The 22,602-nt window shown below is 35.2% G+C and overlaps 3 protein-coding genes across 3 annotated transcripts; all 3 read right to left on the bottom strand.

Moving 5' to 3' along the window:
• Window positions 1-616: 616 nt before the first annotated feature.
• Window positions 617-1,680, bottom strand: LOC133794835 (uncharacterized). Its single transcript, XM_062232263.1, has one exon. The coding sequence runs from the start codon at window positions 1,560-1,562 to the stop codon at window positions 882-884; it is 681 nt and encodes a 226-aa protein (XP_062088247.1). The 5' UTR covers window positions 1,563-1,680; the 3' UTR covers window positions 617-881.
• Window positions 1,681-2,946: 1,266 nt separating this feature from the next.
• On the bottom strand, window positions 2,947-9,144 carry LOC133794834 (probable carboxylesterase SOBER1-like). The gene is made up of 6 exons (XM_062232262.1): window positions 8,814-9,144; window positions 8,173-8,225; window positions 3,966-4,089; window positions 3,738-3,859; window positions 3,313-3,420; window positions 2,947-3,228 (listed from the first exon to the last, which is right to left on the bottom strand). Exons 1-6 carry the CDS (start codon window positions 9,073-9,075, stop codon window positions 3,139-3,141), a joined length of 759 nt encoding a protein of 252 aa, XP_062088246.1. The 5' UTR covers window positions 9,076-9,144; the 3' UTR covers window positions 2,947-3,138.
• Window positions 9,145-10,197: 1,053 nt separating this feature from the next.
• On the bottom strand, window positions 10,198-12,703 carry LOC133794833 (probable carboxylesterase SOBER1-like). The gene is made up of 6 exons (XM_062232261.1): window positions 12,384-12,703; window positions 11,771-11,823; window positions 11,226-11,349; window positions 10,998-11,119; window positions 10,573-10,680; window positions 10,198-10,479 (listed from the first exon to the last, which is right to left on the bottom strand). The coding sequence occupies exons 1-6, from the start codon at window positions 12,643-12,645 to the stop codon at window positions 10,390-10,392; spliced, it is 759 nt and encodes a 252-aa protein (XP_062088245.1). The 5' UTR covers window positions 12,646-12,703; the 3' UTR covers window positions 10,198-10,389.
• Window positions 12,704-22,602: the final 9,899 nt, after the last annotated feature.

Below are 22,602 nucleotides of genomic sequence, written 5' to 3'. Positions count from 1 at the left end.
GGTGAGCTTGTTGCACCAATCCCCGGGCTACTCGTGTCAACGGGCAATTTCGTAAATGTGATGTGACCATGCATTTTCGGGGATTCCCGGCTCCATTGAAAGCTCAAAAAGGTCCAATTTCCGGCGATATACATTTTGCCCATGCATACCACCTCTCACTCCACCATGCCCATATGAGCCCTCACTCATAATAAGTTGGCTTCGGTCTGGACCACTCAACTATGTCTTTGGACATTGGTATATTAAATCTACGCTTCTTCACCAATTAATTACCGACCAAATAATTCAAAAGCTTCTCTCTTCATTTATATATTCTCTTTTTCATAATCAGCACCATTTTCAACTAAAGCTAAGTTGATTTAACTAAGAATCGTAACTACTCCAACTTAAATGAACTTAACGTGGGTCACATGTGATGGAATTGGAAAAATTGCCTTACCTTGGAGGACATACACCTTTGATCAATAATATTTCCTAATTACTCGTTTCTCAAACCATAAAGAATCAATTTTAACAACTCTGCAAATAGTGTGCAACACTAACACAAAACCCAGTTCCCACTTGCCCTAATTCAATCAGAATCAGCATCAATTGTAATCAATATTTGCATGCAACATATTCAAAAAGAGAACTAAACATTAGCTTTGTAACCATTCAAAATTTAAAAAAGAAAAAAAAACCCAATTTTTACATGAGGGTAATTTACAATCGGGCCAAAAAAAAGAAGAAAAAAAACTCCTTGTTGATGATCAAGAAAGAAATTAAGGAAAAAAAAACAAAAAAAAAGTTACTAAATTATAAGCCCATACCTCTCTTCATTGAGTTTTCATACTGTTTTTTTTCTTGTTCTTTTCAATTTTAGAAAATTATATTTAATAACTCTAGCCCCAAACACCCCAAATCCTCTCCCCGATGAAACTGACAAACCTTCTCACAGAGCCTTTCTCTGATGCCATTGACTCTTCCTGATCATTATCCTCACCTTCAACGTGACTGTGACCGTGATCATCACGACGACTGCACAACACTTGGACCGATTCCGAGGCACACAAGTCTTCCTTTGATGACCTTGAACTCAACTCGGACCCCTTCAACTCAGTAACCGAACCATGACCACTGCCACGAGCAGTCGTAGTACTATTACCTCTCTTGTTCCTCCTCTCTTTCTTACTAGTCTTCCCTCCTTTGGTCTTTGCCAACAACTGGTCCTCAAACGCGTCAATGATTTCGTGAATGAGTTGGCGATTCGGAGACAATCCCCACCGCACCCAGTAACTCGTGTAGCACCTGAAACAGTCGCAGTTAAACTGTGGCGGGTGGTCTTTCCCGGAGCTGGAAGCTGGGACGACAGTGTTCTTGTGGTGGGCGGGTCTTCTTTGGCTTGGGCCGGACGAGAAGTTGAGGGCACCGTTGGTGCAGGAGATGAGGTAGGCCAAGACCTCTCTGTCCTCCGGGGTCAAAGCCACCGTGAGGGTGAGGATAGCTGCCGGGAGGAAGGCCAGGTGGTCGGATATGATTGGCGGTGACGGATGAACCGTCCCCTTCCGGTACAACTTCTTCATCGCTAAGTTTAATACGAGAGCTTCGAAGAGAGAAAGAGAGAGAGAGGGTTTTGAACTTTTGATCTAACTGTGACTGAGAAGTTTAGACCTTAAGGGTAACTGAGGTTATATTCTCAGAGAGAGGGCATTGGAGTTGGTGACATATGTCGGGGTCTTATGGAGGAATAATCACGTGCGACGCGGGTGTTTCTGCAAATAATGTAGTCTCAATTTGGAGTGAATAAGATTAGTTTGGACTATTAGTAAGTTGATCAGAGACCGTTGATACCTTATGAATCTTTAGACTACTACTCCCAGAGTGTATGCGTCAATTTTTCAATTAGGGTTGTTGGGATTGGTCGCTGCCTGGTCGGAGTTTTAATATAATTATTATTAAAGAAGGGTTAAGTTAAGCCTTGCCCTTGGGGGCGGTATGGGCCAGACAAAATTATTTATTTATTTTTTATGTTTGTTTTATTTGCATCAAGCCATAACTTAATCCCAAGAGAGATTTCTTATATTTATTTTATTTTATTTTATTATCAATAGTTTATTTTGAACTTGAGTTAATACAAGTTCCTTATCAATCAACTAACATATAATAATATCCAGCGGAAAAGCTATTTTGGTTGAAGAAGTCCAAAACCCAACTTATCAGTTGCTTTGAATTCTGACGTATAAATTAATAGCTTAATTACGCGTAATTTCATTTGACTTTTCAATACTTAGTGTCCTCACCAAATGGGAATCTCATTTTTTGATAATGATTATGAATATTCGTTTATTGACTGTGAAGATCATTCCATATCTTCAAAAGGGCAACGCTGGTATTTTAAGATGGATTTTGTTAGTTAAGCTTTTTAAGGTCTAGCTAGTTAGCTTTCCATGACAAATACAGAAAGAGTTGTAAGTTCCAAATGGTTTGGTAATTATTTTCTAAAATAATAGTAGTTGGTTAATAAAGATAATGTATAACAATTATTCAGATGAATGATGCGAAATTTATTTAATAATGTACTTAGAGATACCTTAGAAAGCGACCTCTTTGATAACTTATTCAAGAGATCAATTTGGCTTCGAGCTTATACAAATACATACACCATTCGCTATCTCTCTCTATATATATAAATAGATATACTCAGTCGCATCATTTTGTATCCTTGAAATATATTATATATACAATATTTTATAATGGACAATAAATTAATGACTTGGTCTTAAGCGAAATGTATGAATGTCATCCCACTGCATGAAAATGTGGTTAAAGACCATCATTTTCTTATTCAAACACGGGAGAATTTTTGGTAGAAAAGGAAACTATTTAATGATATGAAGGGAGAGATCAAGTGATAAGGAGATTCCCAAAAACATTGGCTTCCATACAGTTACTATTATGATATGGAGGTGGGTGAAAGTTGTCTTTTATTGCATTAAGATAAAAACATATAAATATGGTTCTTTAAAATTAAAACTTGTTCGTATAAGCAAGCAACAGAATACCAGCCTCAAAAAAAATGTCGGAAACTTTGTTTTTTCTTATTAAAAATGATGCTCTGCAATAATGACTTATTGATTAGGTGATATTGCCATTAAATATCTAAGAAGAACTTTGCAGACGAGTTTTGATCCATGACTCCAGATACTTAAGCTCTTCAATGCTTATGGAATGAGTAAGACCAGGATAAGCCTGCAAATAATAAAGCAAAGTTTGTCACAACTCAAATGTTAGTAGAAAAAGGTCAATTAATCTATTGACCAGCACTTATCTTACCTTAAACTCGCAGCTTATACCAGCTATTTCAAGGAGAGGGGGGCCAGCTTGTCCTGCTTCAAACAATACCCTTCCGTCATCCATTCCATGTAACCACAAAATAGGTGTCTGCGTATGCGTTTCAGATATGAGAATTTGTTGAAACACAAAATACACACGAATGGAAATGAAGTTCAAATTTAGAACTCGCAATGTATTCTAATATAATCAGTTTCCTCATCAAGTTAGATACATTAATTAAAAAACAGCAATTAATTTGCATGTTTCCCATCGGATGACTTCATGGAATGGATCACAGCAGAGGCAAAGTGAAAATGGGCCATACTACATGTGCATTTTCTTACTACTTTCTCCGGAAAATGACAAGGGAAAAAAGAAAATTTGCAGACCAAGACTAGACAGGTCAGAATTATCCTAAGGAGTACCCTCTTGGCGTCTGGTGAGATTTGATCAATCAATGATGAATTAAAGGGGACCCATCCGCTGAATACTGCACCTCCCGCCAGAGTTTTAGGGTAAAGAAGAACACTTGCCAGTGTCAAAGCGCCTGGAGGAGATTATTCAATATATAAAGTTACTAGCAGTAAATGCAGACCAATAATGCAGTAATGTATACGAGTGAGTATAAGAGAGATGGGAGGAGAAAGACAAACCTCCTTGACTAAATCCACACACAAATATATTATTAGGATTAGTGCCAGCATCTATCTCTTTGTCAATCATCTTATGTACATTCTGTACAGCTTTAACCAAGCTGCTTTCATCTTTTGGTGAATCCTGAAATATATTATTAACTTAATCATTAGAAAAGATGGAGAAGAAATCAAAATAAACCAGAAATGATGTTATAAATGAGCTTACTTGGCACCATTTTCAGTTTTGTTTTTAAAAATGAAATGATTGATGAGATTTTCTAGAACAACTTTTTGAAAACATTTTCATATTCCCTTTTCAAATTTTCCAATAACAATGGACTTTCAGGGCATGTTGTAGGGACCGATTGTTTAGGTATCCACTTATACTAAGCGACATACCTTTTACAATGAACCTTTGTCCTTGAGATAAGAATAACTTGTACCAAAGTAAGCAAGACATACAAGATGAATAGAAATGGTGAACTTCTGTATTGATAGCTAGGAATTCAAGGGCCTAGTTCTCTCCCACAAGGGGTTACACCCTACCAAATACTACTCCCCCCATCACTAATGAACTAATCACCTTACTTTTATCCCAATACCCCAGCTGGTACCGTGTCCCTCCCACAATCTAAAATAGCTCCCATAACAACTTACCATCACAACTACTTATCCGCTGTTGCTCCCCCTTACCATTCCTATACCTCCTAGCATATATGTACGTAAGAGGTGGCCTATCACTACTGCCCGCTAGCAGTTTCACCTTGTCCGGTGAAAATGCGGAAATTGCTCTTGAATCACCCCAAAGTCTTCCCAAGTTGCCTCAAATTCTGGTAAATTCACCCATTTAATAAGAGCTTGGGGTGGCTCCTTATGAGTGTCTGGTTGGACCTCTAACACAGATTCGGGCTCCAAGATCCAAGTCTGCTATCAAACCAAGAGCAAACATGGTGGCTTGTTGGTTTGGTCCTAAGGCCGCTCGGAGCAGTGAGACATGGAACACTGGATAGATGGTAGCACCAGGAGGCAGCTGAAGGCGATAGGCAGTAGTACCTATTCGAGCTACCACAGGGAACGAACCAAAAAATCGAGGGGACAACTTCTCATTCATTTGTCTAGCCATTGTGCGCTGCCTATAGGGTTGCAACTTGATAAACGAGTTTTAGGCTCGTTGACGGTCTAGTTTTTAGGGTGTTTTTCGTTAGTTTAGGATTATTTTATTTCAGAATTATGTTCGTTTGTTCATGTTTCAGGTTTTTAATGCTAAAGTGGTAAAAATAGTGAAAAGGAGTGAAAGTGGAACAAAATCGGGATGGGTATGTGCAAATTTGGGTGCTGTTAGTAGCGCTATAGCGCCACCAAGGGAGCGCCGTAGCGCTGTGAAGGATTTTGAAGCAAGAATGAATCTGACTTTAGCGCTACAACGCCACAATAATAGCGCTACAGCGCTAGGAAGAAATCTTTCAAGGTTTTGGTTCTGACTTTAGCGCTACAACGCTACAATAAGAGCGCTACGGCGCTAGTGCCCCAGATTTTGAAACGTTTTGCCACTGACAATAGCGCTACAAGGCTAAGAATATAGCGCTACAGCGTTGGTGACGCGATTTTCAGATTTCATACGACTTTTTGAAGGGTGTATTGGTCTTTTCACTTGGGAATACTTGAGGGTTATTTAAGGGACATTATTCTGCGATTTTGGGAGGATTGGAAGTTTTTATAAACCCTAGATAAAAAGAGGCTGCTGTAATTAGTTTTCTTTTTCATCTGAATTCTTAAGGTTAATTTTATGAACAATTATTTGCAGTTTATTTTTATCATGGCATTTATGAACTAATTTCTTTTATCTAGGAATTAATGTAGTCACTGGGATTTCTATTTAATTTTATTATGACTTTCTATTGATCTTTCTTTTCTATCTAATCTATTTGATGTGCGTTTAATGCTGGTAAATAATTGATCACTATTTGCTTGATTTAATGTTTTTGATTCAAAATTCGAAAGATGAAAATTTAATATGCTATCATTTTATAGACATAGGGTGCATATTGGACGAAAGTACCTATATGACTTGTGTAGTAATTAGGTTTCCATGTTTAATGCCTTTTATATGTTTAAGTTTATCACAGAAATGTAGAAAACTTGCATATAGATTGAGATCTTATGTCTTGAAAAAGAATAGGAATCGAATAAATTAACCTGCTATTAGAATAGAAAGAAGACATTTAGATTTGATTATTAAAATTAATAGGATGAACAGTTGATGAAATTAATTCCTAGGTTGTTTTTATTATTGATTCTTAAATACTGATTCTTTGTGTTGTTTCCAGTTCTTTAATTTTGGTTCATAGTTTATAGGATTTCTTTTATTTTTAATTGTTCACTTAAATTTTAATTAACCAAATAGAATTCGAAAATCAATTAGTGGTACTTGGGAGATAGTCTCTGTGGACGATATCCGTTCTTACGGAATTTATTACTTGACACGACTACATATACTTGCGTAGCTCTAAACTTTCGCAACACAACTTCAAGTAAACCAAGTCCCCCACCCTGTACTGAACATCACAACGCTTGCGGTCAGCTTGAACTTTCATCTTTAGTTGAGCACGATGCAAATTCTGTTTCAACAAACTAAGTACATCATCCCGAGCCTGCAGATTCTGCTCCACCGCTGACACCTTAGTGCTGGCTGGTTCAAAACGAAGCAATGGAGGAGAGTCTCGATGATAAAGAGCACGAAAATGAGTCATGCCAACCGAAGAATGGAAACAAGTATTATACCAATACTCTACCCAAGGCATCCATTTTGCCCATTGGCTGGGTTTCGAACTCACAAAACAACGTAGATATGTCTCCAAACACCGATTGACTACCTCTGTTTGGCCATCCGACTGAGGATGATATGTCGTGCTCTACTTCAAAGCTGTCCCTTCCAACCTGAATACTTCCTCCCAAAAGAGGCTAAGAAAGATCCCTATCCGACACAATAGACCTTGGAATGCCATGAAGTTTAATAACTTCTCTCACAAAGACAGTTGCTACTGTTACTGCTGAGAAGGGATGTTGAAGGGGTATAAAATGACCATATTTGCTCAATCTATCTACTACCACTAAAATGGAGTCAAATCCATTTGACATTGGCAGTCCTTCAATGAAATCCATTGAAATATCCTCTCAAACTTGCTCAGGGATTGGTAGAGGCTGCAATAACCCTGCTGGAGACTGTCCGAGGTACTTGTTTTGACACACGGCGTATTCTGCCACAAACCGTTGCACATCCTTGCGCATGCCACGCCAATATAGATCAGCTGCCAATCGCTGGAAAGTCTTGAAAACCCCTGAATGTCCACCCACATTGCTACCATGATACTCTTGCAGCAATAATGGAATGAAAGGAGACAAAGAGGGAATCACCAATCTGCCCTGAAACTTCTGTATTAATAGCAACTTCTGTATTAATAGCTAGGAATTCGAGAGCTTAGTTCTCTCCCACAAGGGGTTACACCCTACCAAATACTACCCCCCCCATCACTAATGAACTCCTCACCTTACTTTTATCCCAATACCCCAGCTGGAACCGTGTACCCTCCCACAATCTAAAACAACTCCAATAACAACTTACTCACCATCACAACTACTTATCCCCTTGCTACTCCCACACCCTTACCATTCCTATACCTCCTAGCCTATACGTACGTAAGAGGTGGCCTATTACCTTGTTAGAGGATATAGCAAGTAAGTTATCTAGGTTTCCAAAAGTGTCCCTAATTCATGTTCATCGTTCAACCAATGTGGTTGCTCATGTATTGGCAGCGCACACTCTTAGGATGGGTAGACAATTTCTTTAGTTAAACGTTATCTCTAACTTTCTTCAGGATATTTAGTCTTTTTAGGTTGTATGACATTAAAAAAAATTTCAATGAAGTTTTTCATTGCTAAAAAAAAAGAAAAAAAAAAAAAAGTCTCAATGAACCCTACAATCATAAGTAGGCAAAAGGTATAGCTTATTGCTAGATAGGTTCCAAGAGGACTATCTCAAACACTACATAAAAGCTACATGCACCAAACAACTCGGCGTCATCTCATTTTACAAGCCAACAATAAACTTATTTTCAGAACTTAATTGTAATCATCTTACTGCAACACTTATACTTTAGATACATCCAATTAATGGTATGAAATCTGAAAAAACAAACTTAAGAAGTATAAACGAAGTAATACTTACAGCCTTAATCGGAATCTCGTGAATGTCAAACCATGAAGGCATCATAGCACCACCTACAAGAAAAAGATAACCCTAAAAATTAGCATTATATCAAATAAGATTGTTCTGAAATGCCAGGGGAAAGAAAATTCCCAAACTACTAGTGCCTATGCCGAAAGAAACCTTCTATTTTAAATGTTTATACTATATAAAACTTTTGATATTGATTCATAGGTCTAGTTGTAGTACTAGGGTGAAAACAGAAAAGAAGTCAAAGTGATAAACTCATACTGAATTTTCCTAAGTTAACCTTTGTCACCTCAAAACAGCTTTAGTTCTCTTGTACTGCAAATATTAAATGACTTGGATACTATATTCGTATCTATATGGAACACCAGATAGATAATAGTTGAAGTATAATCGGGAACATAACACAACAAAAGTTAGTCTTCTCCAAACCATTTCAAAGAACTCAAAAGCACTTGCCAATAACAATAAAAACACATAAACAAAAAGATAGAAAACCCATGTGAGTAATTAAATTTTAAGTCATCAAAATAAATACATTGATAGAAGACAATCACAAGAATGAAAAAAGTGTATATGGAAATTACAACACACATAATTATTAATTGCCCAAAAGATTAGAAGTAAAAACGTACAATTGCAGGTGACTGGGTTCACAGGAGCAGAAGGGAAGGACCAGTCTGTGTTTCTGAACTCGGGTGAAGTGAATAAGTTCTTAATGGGTTCGTTCGCGGGTCCGGAGTCGCCACGGCCGTGAAGCCACAAAATGAAGCTTCGAGCCATGGAATCTGGTCTTCTAAATGATACGTACGGCCGGAAAACCAGCGTGAACAGCAAAGTGCCACATAGGGTGAGTGTAAGAAGAAGAATTGACTTGGCTAGTAGCACAAGCTTCATCTTCGATCATCTTCATCTATGGAGCTTTGAGCCGTAGACTCCGGTCAAGTTTCGGAAAAGACTTCAATACCCCGGCATGTCTAATTTTTTTTTTTAATTGTAGAGAAATAATTTTTATTTTTTACTTGATTACTTAAATTTTTCGTTCCTGTCATTTTTTTTATTTATACAGAAGCTTATTATTTTAAAATAGTATTATATGTATATTTTCAATCAGTGTATATGTTTTCTAGCACGGGTATTATTTTTTAATGATATTTAATTTCTATCTTTTTTTTTGGGGCAATATTTAATTTTTATTTTATTATACATGATAGTAGTATATAATTTTATATTATGATAATAATTTTATAAGTTTTGTAGATATATTATTATATATTTTGTGGTATGATACTTCATTCAAAAACTCATAAAAAAATTAAAAAAATCAAAATAATTTTAAAATAAAAACTAATTAAACTAACTAATATACATATACCATAATATTAAAATATTTAGAATAAAATAATAATTTGTTAAAAAACATATTTGGTAATATGTAATTTAAAAAATGTGATTAAGCTATTTTACTACACAATTAAAAACATAAATATTTACTTACTATACCATTAAGAATCATTTTGCATCATGCACCTAAAAAAACCGAGATAGAAAATTTCAGACACGAAATCTTTAAGGAGAACGACATTATTCGCCAAAACCAACAACTTAAAAAGAAAACAGCATCAATCGTTAAAAACGACATCATTGGTAGAAAAATATACTTTAAAAAAACTACAACCTCTAGAGAAAACGACAACCTCTGGTGAAAATGACATCTTCACTACAAAAGGACATAATTATGCAAAAACGACATCAATCGGAGAAAATGATATGATTTTCAAAAAACATCGTTAAAACGATAAAATTTTAAGGAAAAAAATTTAACAAATTAAAGGAGTTTCATCCCACTGCATGAAAATGAGATTAAAAACCATTATTTTCTTATTCAGACGCTGGAGAAGGAGCTAATTCAAAAAATAAAAAATTGGTAGAAAAGGAAACTATTTATTGATGAAGTGAGAACCCAAGTCCAAAGGCGATTCCCAACAATGTTGGCTTCCATGCAATTATCCAGGTAGATGAATTGAACGTTGTCTTTAATTGCATTAAGATAAAAACATAAATGTTGTTCTTTAAAAACAAAACTTATTCATATAAGCAAAGCAACAGAATACAAGCCTCAGAAAAGATGTCTCAAACTTTGTTTTTTCCCATTAAAAATGATTCTCAGCAATAATGACTTATTGATTAGGTGATATCACCATTAAATCTCTAAGAAGAACTTTGCAGACGAGTTTTGATCCATAACTCCAGATACTTAAGCTCTTCACTGCTTATTGAATGAGTAAGACCAGGATAAGCCTGCCAATGATAGAGCAAAGTTTGTCACGGGTCAAATATTAGTACAGAATAAGAAAAAAAGTCAATAAATCTATTGACCAGCAGTTATCATACCTTAAACTCGCAACTTATACCAGCTTTTTCAAGGAAAGGGGGGCCAGCTTGTCCTGCTTCAAACAGTACTGTTCTGTCATCCATTCCATGTGACCACAAAATAGGTGTCTGCATATACGTTTCAGATATGAGAATTTGTTGAAACACAAAAAACACACGGATGGAACTGAATTTCAAGCTTAGAGCTCACAATGTATTATAATATAATCAGTTTCCTCATCAAGTTAGATACATTAATTACAAAACAGCAATTAATTTGCATGTTTCACATCGAATGATTGCATGGAATGGATGACAGCAGAGGCAAAGTGAAGATGGGCCTTACTACATGTGCATTTGCTTACTACTTTCTTCGGAAAATGACAAGGGAAAAAAGAAAATTTGCAGACCAAGACTAGACATATCAGAACTATCCTAAGGAGTACCCTCTTGGCGTCTGGCGAAATTTGTTCAATTAATGATGAATTAAAGGGAACCCATCCGCTGAATACTGCACCTCCCCCAAGAGTTTTAGGGTAAAGAAGAACACTTGTCAGCGTCAAAGCACCTGGAGGAGATTGTTCGATATAGAAAGTTACTAGCAGTAAATGCAGACCAATAACGCAGTGATGTATACAAGTAAGTATAAGAGAGAGGGAAGGAGAAAGACAAACCTCCTTGACTAAATCCACACACAAATATATTATTAGGATTAGTGCCAGCAGCTATCTCTTTGTCAATCATCTTATGTACATTCTTTACAGCTTTAACCAAGCTACTTTCATCTTTTGGTGAATCCTGAAATATATTATTCACCAGAAATGATGGTATAAATGAGCTTACTTGGCACCACTATCAGTTTTGTTATTAAAAATGAAATGAATGATGAGATTTTCTAGAACAAATTTTTTAATACATTTTCAGGATCCCTGTTCAAATTTTCCAATACTATCCGTCTCAATGAACGCTACAATCATAAGGAGGCATAAAGGCCTAACTTATTGCTAGATAGGTTCCCAAAAGGAATATCTCAAACACTTCATAAAAGCAGCGCGCACCAAACAACTCGGCGGCATCTCATTTTACAAGCCAACAGTAAAGTTCTTTTCAGAACTTAATTGTAATCAACTTACTGCAATACTTTTACTAGAATTCATCCAACTCATGATCTGAAATCTTAAAAAATAAGTTTAAGAATTATAAAACATGTAATACTTACAGCCGTAACCGGAATCTCCTGAATGTCAAACCATGAAGGCATTATAGCACCATCTACAAGAAAAAGAGAACACTAAAGGTCATCATTATATCAAATAAGATATTTCTGAAGGGCCATGGGAAGGAAAATTCCATAACTTCCGGTGCCTACGCTGAAAGAAATCTACCATTTTTAATGTATATGTTATAGAAAACTTTTGAAATTGATTCATAGGCCTAGTTGTAGTACTAAGGGGAAAACTGAAAGAAGTCATTGTGATAATCTCATACTATATTTTCCTAGTCAACCTTTGTCACCTCAAAATAAGGTTAGTTCTCTTCTACTGCAAATGTTAAAAGACTTGAATACCATATAATTGTTGAAGTATAATCGGGATCATAACACAACTAAAGTTAGCCTACTCCAAACCATTTCAAAGAACACAAAAGCACTTGCTAATAACAATAAAAAAACACACAAACAGAAAGAAAGAAAACCCATGTGAATAATTACAATTTAAGTCATCAAAACAAATACATTGATGGAAGACAATCACAAGTATGCACAAAGTATATATAGAAACGAAAACACACATAATTAGTAATTGCCCAAAAGATTAGAAGTATAAACGTACAATTGCAGGTGACTGGGTTCGCAGGAGCAGAAGGGAAGGACCAGACGGTGTTCCTGAACTCGGGTGAAGTGAATAAGTTCTTGATGGGTTCGTTCGCGGGTCCAGAGTCGCCAAGGCCGTGAAGCCACAGAATGAAGCTTCGAGCCATGGATTCTGGTCTTCTAAATGATGGGTTAGGCCGGAAAACCAGTGTGAACAATGTAGTGCCACTTAGGGTGAGTGTAAGAAGAAGAATTGGCTTGGTTAATAGCACAAGCTTCATCTTCGATCATCATCATCCATGGAGCTTTGTGCCGTAGAATATGATCAAGCTTCTGAAAAGACTTAAATACCCCTCTGATTTCTTTTTTTTTTAATAATACCCCTCTGATTTCTATACTTCTGTTTGGGTCCTTAGGGTAGCCCAGCAAATTCGGATATAAGCCCAGCCCGGCTTTTGCAAATTCTGATTTCATGATTGTCTTTTTATAAGGAGGTCCTCTTTTTAAAAATATTCCTAAGCTAGTCATTCGTTTTCTTGTTGTTTTGTCTTTTTCTTTATTGACTTTATGTTTTGGTTTAACCTAAATTTTGTTTTATTAGTAGTTTAGAGTTTGAATTTTGAGAACTTACTTTTTGAATATTTCAAATAAACTCTTCAACTTAATTTTAATTAATTTTTTTTAATTAAAATCACAAATAATTTATCAAATTAATAATTTAAAATAAAAACATAATAATTATGTCTAATATCTGTACTATCATATTCAATAAATTTACGATTCTATTTAACAATCGAATGAGAAGAAGTCAGGGCTAATTTTTTGTTGTACTTTTGCTAATTTAATGTAATATTTGTGTTAAACAAATCATGTGCCGTGCACATGTTTATATATATAACGGTAGAAATAGACAAAAATAAAAATAGCAGTTGCTACTATCAATGGAAGAGGTTTAGGTTGTTTACTGAAAATAAGCTAAGAGGAAATGAATTGGTTAACCAAAATTATATAGGTAATCATAATTATATAGTTGTAGATATGAATGGAAGTCAAGTCTTGTCCCGTTGACTTATTCTTCCAATAGCCAAATATGACAAGTACAGGTGGTTTAATAAAAATTCGACCGCACAACTCAGCCAGTTTGAGCTGCACTCTTGATTAACCAGCAATATATTTACCGGTGTTACCATTATTTAGGGTTGGTCAGTTAACCATCATCATCATATATATATATATACATACAAGCACTACATTTTCAATTGTAAACCAAAGAAATTAAACCATTAAGATTTGGTATCATTGATAGAAATGGGGTTTTGGAAGAGTAATAGCATTATGTTGATTGCGAGTCTTTTGGTGTTGTCGATAATGGTGGAGGGAGCTATGGGCTCCAATATTGGGTACGGCCCCATTTCGAAAGGCCGTGATAGCAACTGCAAGGGTGGTAAATGCCTGCCTGATCCTTCCAACGGCTACTCCAGAGGTTGCGAAAAGGGAAAGGATTGCAGGGGCGGCAAACACCGCAACCGCCGCTTCGAGCCGAACCCATTGGATAGGCATGCCTAAACTTTATTCATATCATAATATTCATCTACTAATTAATATAACTGGCACAAGCATACATGTACTCACAAAAATAGGAAGGAGTAATAAATTGGATATTGTGTTTCCTTTCCTTATCAATGTCAGGAATTTTTTTTAGTAATATAGAAAAATGGGTATTATATAAAATTAGCATTATTTTTATTTGTGTGTATGTTTATTTTTTTATAAAAAATTATAGATATAATAGCATGTTTGGTTAATGGCTATGTTAGGTGTGTAGGTGTGACCGAGGGAAAAAGAGACTTAAGGGTCAAAAGTACAAAAAAAAATTGAGAGATCAAATGTATAATTTTTGAAAGAAACAGAAATTATAATAAAAACTTGTATATTAATTTTTTGTTCTTAAAATTTGTGGAGTAAAGCCCCCTCTTAATCAATGTGCCTCTCTGACCCTCGTGGCGCAGTTTTAAATAATTTATAACACTTAATAGTTAATAATGATGTTTGTACTACAAATGAGGAGGAGCCAAAGTTCAAATTAATCTAAAATTATCAAGGCAAAATAAAAATGTTAAGCCAAAGTCCTTATATTATATAATCGATGACCAAGTTCTATTATTAAACTTCAAATTAATTAAAAGTTAAGAAAAAAAGTAATTATTTGAAAGTATATAATTGATACATCTGAAGATAAAAAATTATGAAAGAAAATATAGTTTTACAAAGTTTGTTATTTTAACATCTTGATTGTTTTCAACTAATAAAAATTATGAAAAGGGTTTGATTGCTTTGTGTTGAAAAACTCCAATTTTAGAAATAGTATGTTGGACTTACGAACTTTGATTTAGTTACCGAATATATGTTTTTGAAAATTTAATTTGTGACACTAATTTTATATTATTTCTGAGTTAAGAAAATTGAAACTGTTTGGTTGAACTAAATGCAAAAACAATTTTTGTTTAATATTCTAGTTCTTACACAAAAGCATATTCGTTTTCTTTTAATTAACAAGTAAAAAATGTTCCAATAATGAATTTCGATTTTTTTTTAAAAGTTTTGTTAAATAATGTAATTGGACCGTTAAAAAATGTTTTTGAAGTAAAACAACAATTTTTATGTTAAACAACACTATTAATTAAAAATGACAATATTCTTGAAAAACGACAATCATCAAAATGATACTTTTCATAAAAAAACGACAACTTTATTCAACTGATATCCAAATTATTTTTTTGCCAAATTGTGATCACATTTCCATGAATAATCAACATTTAATTTCAATAGAAACTTAATGGAAACAAATACTTATGAAAAACATCTTCAAGCCTCTTCTTGATGAAATGTCACTTAAGACAGCAAAACCTATGTTCACATTAATAGTAAGTATAGAAACAATATGAACATGTGAACTTGTGGGATTTGAAGTGAATCTGTTAATATTATGAGTGTTTTCAATTAAAGAGAGACAAAGACCTAGACAATGCAAATTGAAGAAAAAAGATTGAGAAATTTTTTCGAATTAAAATATATGTTTTATGAGCAATGCTAAAGGGCACCTGTCGGGAGCTAGCTATTTGACTTATCCAAGTAGACAGAACGTGCAACACTTGCTAGCTCTCCAAACTAGTAAGTCAGCCTAAAACTCACGCCTGTGGTTATACAAACTTAATGGTTAGCCACAATCCATGTCTCTCACATGTGAATGACAATAACAAAGTATAAGCAAGCACGAAGCAAGTCATCTTAGTGGTACGTCCCACACAACAAACAAGCATACAACAAAGGTAAATGACACACAATAGCCCAATAAAGGCAACATACAGGCAACATAAAAACCATAAGGAATTATGCACATAGAAGTATAGATAAAAAAAATTGTTTTATTAAGATAAGGCAATGAAGTACACAACTTAAGCTTGTATCTGTTGATGGTCGCTGCCAGCGGGAGGCCCGCATGACGGGCTATTAGCTTAGTGGTAGAGTGCGCCCCTGATAATTGCGTCGTTGTGTCTGAGCTGTGAGGGCTCTCAGCCACATAGATAGTTCAATGTGCTCATCAGCGCTTGACCCTGAGATGTGGATCATCCAAGGCACATTAGCATGGCATACTTCTCCTGTTCGAATCGGGGTTTGAAACCAAACTTCTCCTCAGGAGGATAGATGGGGTGATTCAGGTGAGATCTAATGTAGATCCAACTTTTTATTCACTCAACCAGATATAAATATGGCAACTAGGGTTGTTGTTTCCATTATTATCTAATTAAAAGACCACAATAGATCTATGCTAAGATCATTTATTTACACCGGAATGGTATACAAAGTCAACAGATCTCAATGAATAGAAAATAGGATTTATGGCTACACAAATTGTTGAGGGTAGTTCTAGATCTGGTTCAAGACGAAATGGTGAGTAATGCATGATTACTTAACAGGAGGATTCACTGCAAATACTAGCCTGGCTCATTATTGTAACGCCCTAACTCCAGGGACCGTTACGGTGTGCCTTGTAAACAGTGCTAAACTCGCTAATCGAGTCATTTGGCCAAAATCGTGAACTAAGTATGATTAGCGGTTTAGGGATTAAACATTTTGGATAAGTTGTAACGTTTCACTAGAACGTTTAATATATATACATTGGGATCCCGAGAATAAAGTTTCAGAGTTTATTACAGAAAATATATATAATAAGCCGTCCTAGGCGGCAAAACAGGGTTCAACCCTAGTTCCACTTTAAACCTCGGCCGTAGCGGACGAGCAGCTGCATATGTACACGTCATCACCTAAGCTCTTCAACTCAAGGATGGTCCAACTTCCTCTTGCATTTACCTGCACCACGTAGCACCCGTGAGCCGAATCCCAGCAAGAAAACCCAATAAAGTATGCTATAATGTCAACAACGATCATAGTAACCATTCAAGACTATCAGTCCAAACAAATAGGTGACAATAGCCAAAAGTCACAATACTGAGCATCGCTCCTTCTAGCCATGTGACGATAGGATCACCAGGGCTTAACTGACAAGTGATCCTTTCATAAGTTTGATTAGGACAGGTGCATGGTGAATGGTCACCAACATAACCTTCCTCCCGACCCTAGAGTCATGCAATGGACAGCGTCCCTTGGCCATGTGACAAACAGTCACCGGGGTCATATACCTTGGCCATAAACATCTGGTCGTAGACCAGGCAAGCGCTTAATAGTTCTTCGACCTTAGGGTCGGTCTGGCATTAATGCCATATAGCCATTCAATGCATGATTTTCGACTTAAGCTTGATTAGGACAGGTGCAAGGTGATTAGTCACCAAGATAACCTTCCTCACGACTCTAGAGTCGAAACTATGGACAACGTCCCTTAGCCATGTGGCAAACGGTCACCGGGGTCATATACCTTGGCTATAGTCATCTGGTCGTAACCAGGCAAGCGCTTATAAGTTCTTCGACCTTAGGGTCGGTCCCGCATTAATGCTATAGAGCTATTCAATGCGTGATCATCAACTTTAGAGTCGGTCCCTGACTAGTCAGTGTCGTTCACGAGTAAGACATGCCACCAATCATATATCACATGTTCAATATCCATAAACAATGTATTTAGCATGCTCACTAACAGATACCAGTACAATTAGGACCATGCACAACCACAAAGGCTCAAGCTCTGAACAATCTCATACCCAGTATACAATGTAACGTCCCTAAGGTAGGGTACGTCTGCCACATACTCGTAATTCTAGGGTTTACGAGTATGTAAGGCACTTGACCAAAAGAATTAAATAAAATGATACGAAGAAATACAGAAAAATTTAAAACTTTTATATAAACTTATTAGAAGAAATTATTACACGTATGAATACTTTAAATTTAAGGCAGCCATATGAAAACTCTAAACCATTATTGCATTGCTACTGAGTCCGTGCTCCACAAGTTGCTCAACAGCTAAAGCCACACCTGGAAAAATGTTGGAAAATAACATAATGAGCTAACGCTCAGTAAGCAAATCTCATGCATACACATACACATGAATGTCGTGAGTTTGTAGTGCACATATACTAATATGCTGACTTATATACTTATGCATTTCATTTATTGCTCATGCACTTTCAAACTTTACTTTTATGCTCTTTCTTTTAGTTTCACATTTTTATGGGCCCGATTTCACTTGTGCACACTGTTTGATTCAGCCAATGCCTGCAGGGCTTGTTACACATATCATATAGAATCCCATGGGTTCTCCTCCGGCTAGCCATCGTCTCAGCTAGGCTCATCATAACACTCATTTCATCGTTGCCATAGCTGCCATACTTATTACACATATGGAGGAGAAAGACGGGAACATGGCAAACATATCTGAATGGTCAACTCTGACCTAGCCCACACTAGTGGACGGCCACTATAAGCCTTAATAGACCTCCGTCTTCTTTACTGAACTTACTTGATTGCTTCATCGAAACAGTGGCACCCTTTTTAACATCTTATTATCACTTTGCTTAAGCCTTGTGTCATTAAAATGTTTAACTTTACATAAAACTTTTCAAGACATTTCATAACTTTTCTCATATTCATATGCATGGTCTTATATCACATAATAATGTATCACATAACTGTACATGCCATGCATACATGCTGATGCTGAAATGCCAATGTTCATGTTCATGATTCATGTTGATGGTATTCAATCAAGGCATTGTATCACATCTCATATAACTCAAAACATCTTTAGTCATAATACATGAAGCTTTGGGTTGGTGGCGTTGTTATACCTTAACGTAGAGCTATGGCTCAGGTCTAAGGTTTCCAGCCTAAAAACTTAAACGCTTCATATATCATAACATATAACAAATCATGAACATAGAGTGATCCACATATCCATCAACATAAGAACACATACTTGCACATAATTCATATCATTCTTAACCAAGTAAGACATCTTTCACATATCACAGAATTCATCAATTACATATCACACAACACCCTTATGGTGTTCATATAACCATTCTTCACATACTTATCATATGCATCATCATCATACCATACTTAACTCATCAGATGTACACAATCAATGTAGTCATGCATCTTATACTTAAGCACAAAAGGTGAGATTTACTTACCTTAGGTCCTTAGCTTATTTTAAAATTCCTCACCAAGAGTCAATCAATCAAATCCATACAAATCCTATTCAAGGCACATCATTTATTAAATTCTATCAAAATCATAAATATACACTATTGATAGTGTATATTAATAATACCAGAAACTATATAAATGATAATAATAAATTATTATCAACGTAATGCAAATAAATCTTCATATAAAACCATGCTTTAAACCTTGCTCATAAGATAATGTACCCTTATGATAATAATAATAATAATCCCAATAAAAATAATAATTATCGTCTATAATTAAACTTATTTCGATATTAATAACAAAATGCTTCAATAGCAATACGTATATGGATGTATATATTCAAATAGTCATTTTATAAAAGAAATCATATTTTTAACATAAAGTTGTAATAATCAATATAATGATAATAATATAAATATAAATATTTATATTATTATTAATTAGTCATAATATCAATTCCAGTGATATAATAAATATACTTTCTCCAAACTTCACTGGTCTTACAAATATCAATAACTGTAGGAAACTAATATTTGATATTATTTTAATATTCAAATATTAATATACAATAATAATGGTTAGATAATAGGTTTACTATAAATCATACTTTTCATATATATATATATATATATATATATGAATATGTATTCTTGATTTACTTAACAAAATAATAACAATAATAATTAAAATTACTTAATCATAATAATTTCCATATTAATATAAAATCAATTAAATATGTATTTTTATACTTGATTTAATATCTAATATTTTCTAGAAAATTAGACAGCACAACGGCTATAAAGTGGACAATTCCAAAATCAAAACCTGTATCAAAAATATATATAATCCCAGACAGCCAGTAAATTACAGAAAATATTCCATATATCAATAATATATAATTATATACTATAAATACACATAATAACAATTACTCTAATCAATCACAATTAAATCACAATATATAGGTTAAAGAAATTATACCAAAATGATCGGGTTCCACAATAAGTCAAACGATGATTTTCTGAGACTCAAAACGTACTTCGGAACCTCGAACACTAAGTTTCGACCGTCGGTCTACGGTGGATCGCGGTGGCTCGTGGTGGGCCCACCACCCAACTATGGTAGATGTAGGAACAAGTTATTGGGTTTTGAAGCCCACAACACGAGGAGCACGATGGTGGTGACGGATCGGCAAACGGATGCCCGAGGTGGCCGAATCGCAACTTTGAAGTCGCGGGGTGGCCGAACTTAAATCGAGTGGTTGAGGCGTTTAATCGGCGAGTGAGCTCTAGATTCCCGCGTGGGTCGATAGTTCGGAGGCCTCTGAATCCAACGGTCCGGCGCGTGGCTAAAAATGGTGGCCGGAAAGTACTCCTGCGACGTCGGCAACAGTAACACGCAGAGAGAGAGAGAGAGAGAGAGAGAGAGAGAGAGAGTTTCTGAGGAGAGAGAGAGAGGGGCTCGGGTAAAATGAAAGGCTGAAGCCTTTTATTTTATTTTTATTTTATTTATTTATTTATTTATTTTTAAAAATTACACTTGGACCCAAAATACTAAAATTCTTTTCAAATAAGCCCTTTAGCCAAACTTTCTTAATTTTATAAAAATCCCCAATTAAAATTATATGACATTTGGGTCCAATACTTGACTACTCAAGTTTCTCTTTCTTTAATCTCATTAAAAACATAAAATCATATTTTAAACACTATTTTTCCATTACTATTTCTTAAATTTGTAAAGTTGTACATTTTATGTATTAAAACTTTGATTTATAATAAATAAATGTATTATGAAAATGTTGGATATTACAATCCTTCCCCCGTTAAAATAATTTCGTCCTCGAAATTTCAAACTAAAATTTGATAATCGGAGACAAGAACTACCATTACAAATAAACAGAACAACATTTCACAGCATAAGATTTTATACACAACACTTACTTTCACCCCGAAAACAAAACTTATTCCTGACTTCTTGTAATCCTTATCATATATAAAAAGGCGAGGATGTGTAAACACCTCACATGAGGACTACAATATAGATAGAAAGGAAATAAGCTATAACAATAGTATAAATTACAATGAATGTATACGAAAATACAAACGAATCCTCATCATCCATACTTTTGAACACAAACCACATAACGTAAGAAGAGAAAATGACCATCATCATGAAAACATCCTTGATCTTCATGTTTTACAGTCAATTTTTTTTTTTTTTTTTAAGCAGATGCAAATGACTGGTTATACCTTGATAATAGATGCTAAATTGAGCAACAAGTTTGTTCAATAGAAAGTTTTTCGGCATAAAAAAATTGGATAACTAGAAAACAATTATATAGCCGATGAAGATTATTCTTTAAAACCAAGTCTCTGTGAAACCCTTTCGTTGTCAAAACCGACTTCTTGCCCTGAATGAGAAATAGTGAGATAGGCCATTCATTAGGTACCAGTTCAGAAAAGCCTGACTCTCATTCTTTCTCTAAGAAAACATTTAAAAATCAAAATTGTTTCCAAATGTATAAAATAATAAAGGGCATATTGATACTATGCTAGAATGCAAATAACCGTGGCCACTCGGAAATTCACACACTTAGCTTAGTATCCCTTCATTGAATAAAACATGGGATAAGTCTTGACTGACCAATCCACCACTTCATCTACTAAAACGAATAATTCTCACATGTCTAATAAGTTAGACATGTCTCATTTCAACACCTATACCAATAATACTCAGTCATCACTTCACACAAGTAATACATTATCTTACTTTCGGGATAAAACAGCTAATATACTATAATTTAATCGCCGAAAGTAATTCACACTACAGAGTAATTCAGTAAATAACATTTATCACCTCGATTCATTCAACAATTTACAAATTGTTTCCATGTTCAAATCAGGATCGCAAAATCAATAGAAGTGATTTCCATGTCGACAACATCTAATAAGTTTGACTTTCATTATCAGAGAGGATAGCGTAACACATTGAACAAGATAAAATCTGTGATATCTATCTTGAAAACAAACAAATTCAAGGATCCAATGACCCAACAGTTCAACACATTTTTCTATAAATAAAATTCATCACATACACACTAAAACACAATCAATCTCAAGCTTTTGAAAACCAAATCATTATTACTTCCGTCCATTACTCAAGCTAAGCAACCCATGGCATCCTCATCATCTCAGCTGAACTTAGACCTAACTTTAGCTTTACCTGAGCCAAATCTTCCCACTATCGAATCTTCACCACAAATTTCTGCACCCCTACCACAGCTAATGGTGTATCCTACGGTACACATCCCAGAACGAAATACTCAATTTCCCAGAGTTTGGCTTCCCAAATTTTATTCTGATACTGGCCTTGTCACGGTGGAGGATTCAGCTATGCTCGATAAAAAGGTGGCCATTAGTATAGGTCAAAGCATACTCACCCCTAAAGACCAAATAATTTTATCCCATAGGTCAGACCTACAAGCTGTAAAAGATTCCTTAGTTCTTACCACTCAGGCGGCAGCATCGGTCTCAAACCTAGGCCAACGGGTTCTTGCAAGAGAACAAGAGGTT

Source organism: Humulus lupulus, chromosome 8 (assembly GCF_963169125.1).
Source record: "Humulus lupulus chromosome 8, drHumLupu1.1, whole genome shotgun sequence".
Classification (NCBI taxonomy): domain Eukaryota; kingdom Viridiplantae; phylum Streptophyta; class Magnoliopsida; order Rosales; family Cannabaceae; genus Humulus; species Humulus lupulus.
The sequence above is the reverse complement of the archived record's forward strand: the minus strand, read 5'-3'. Positions and strand labels throughout refer to the sequence as shown.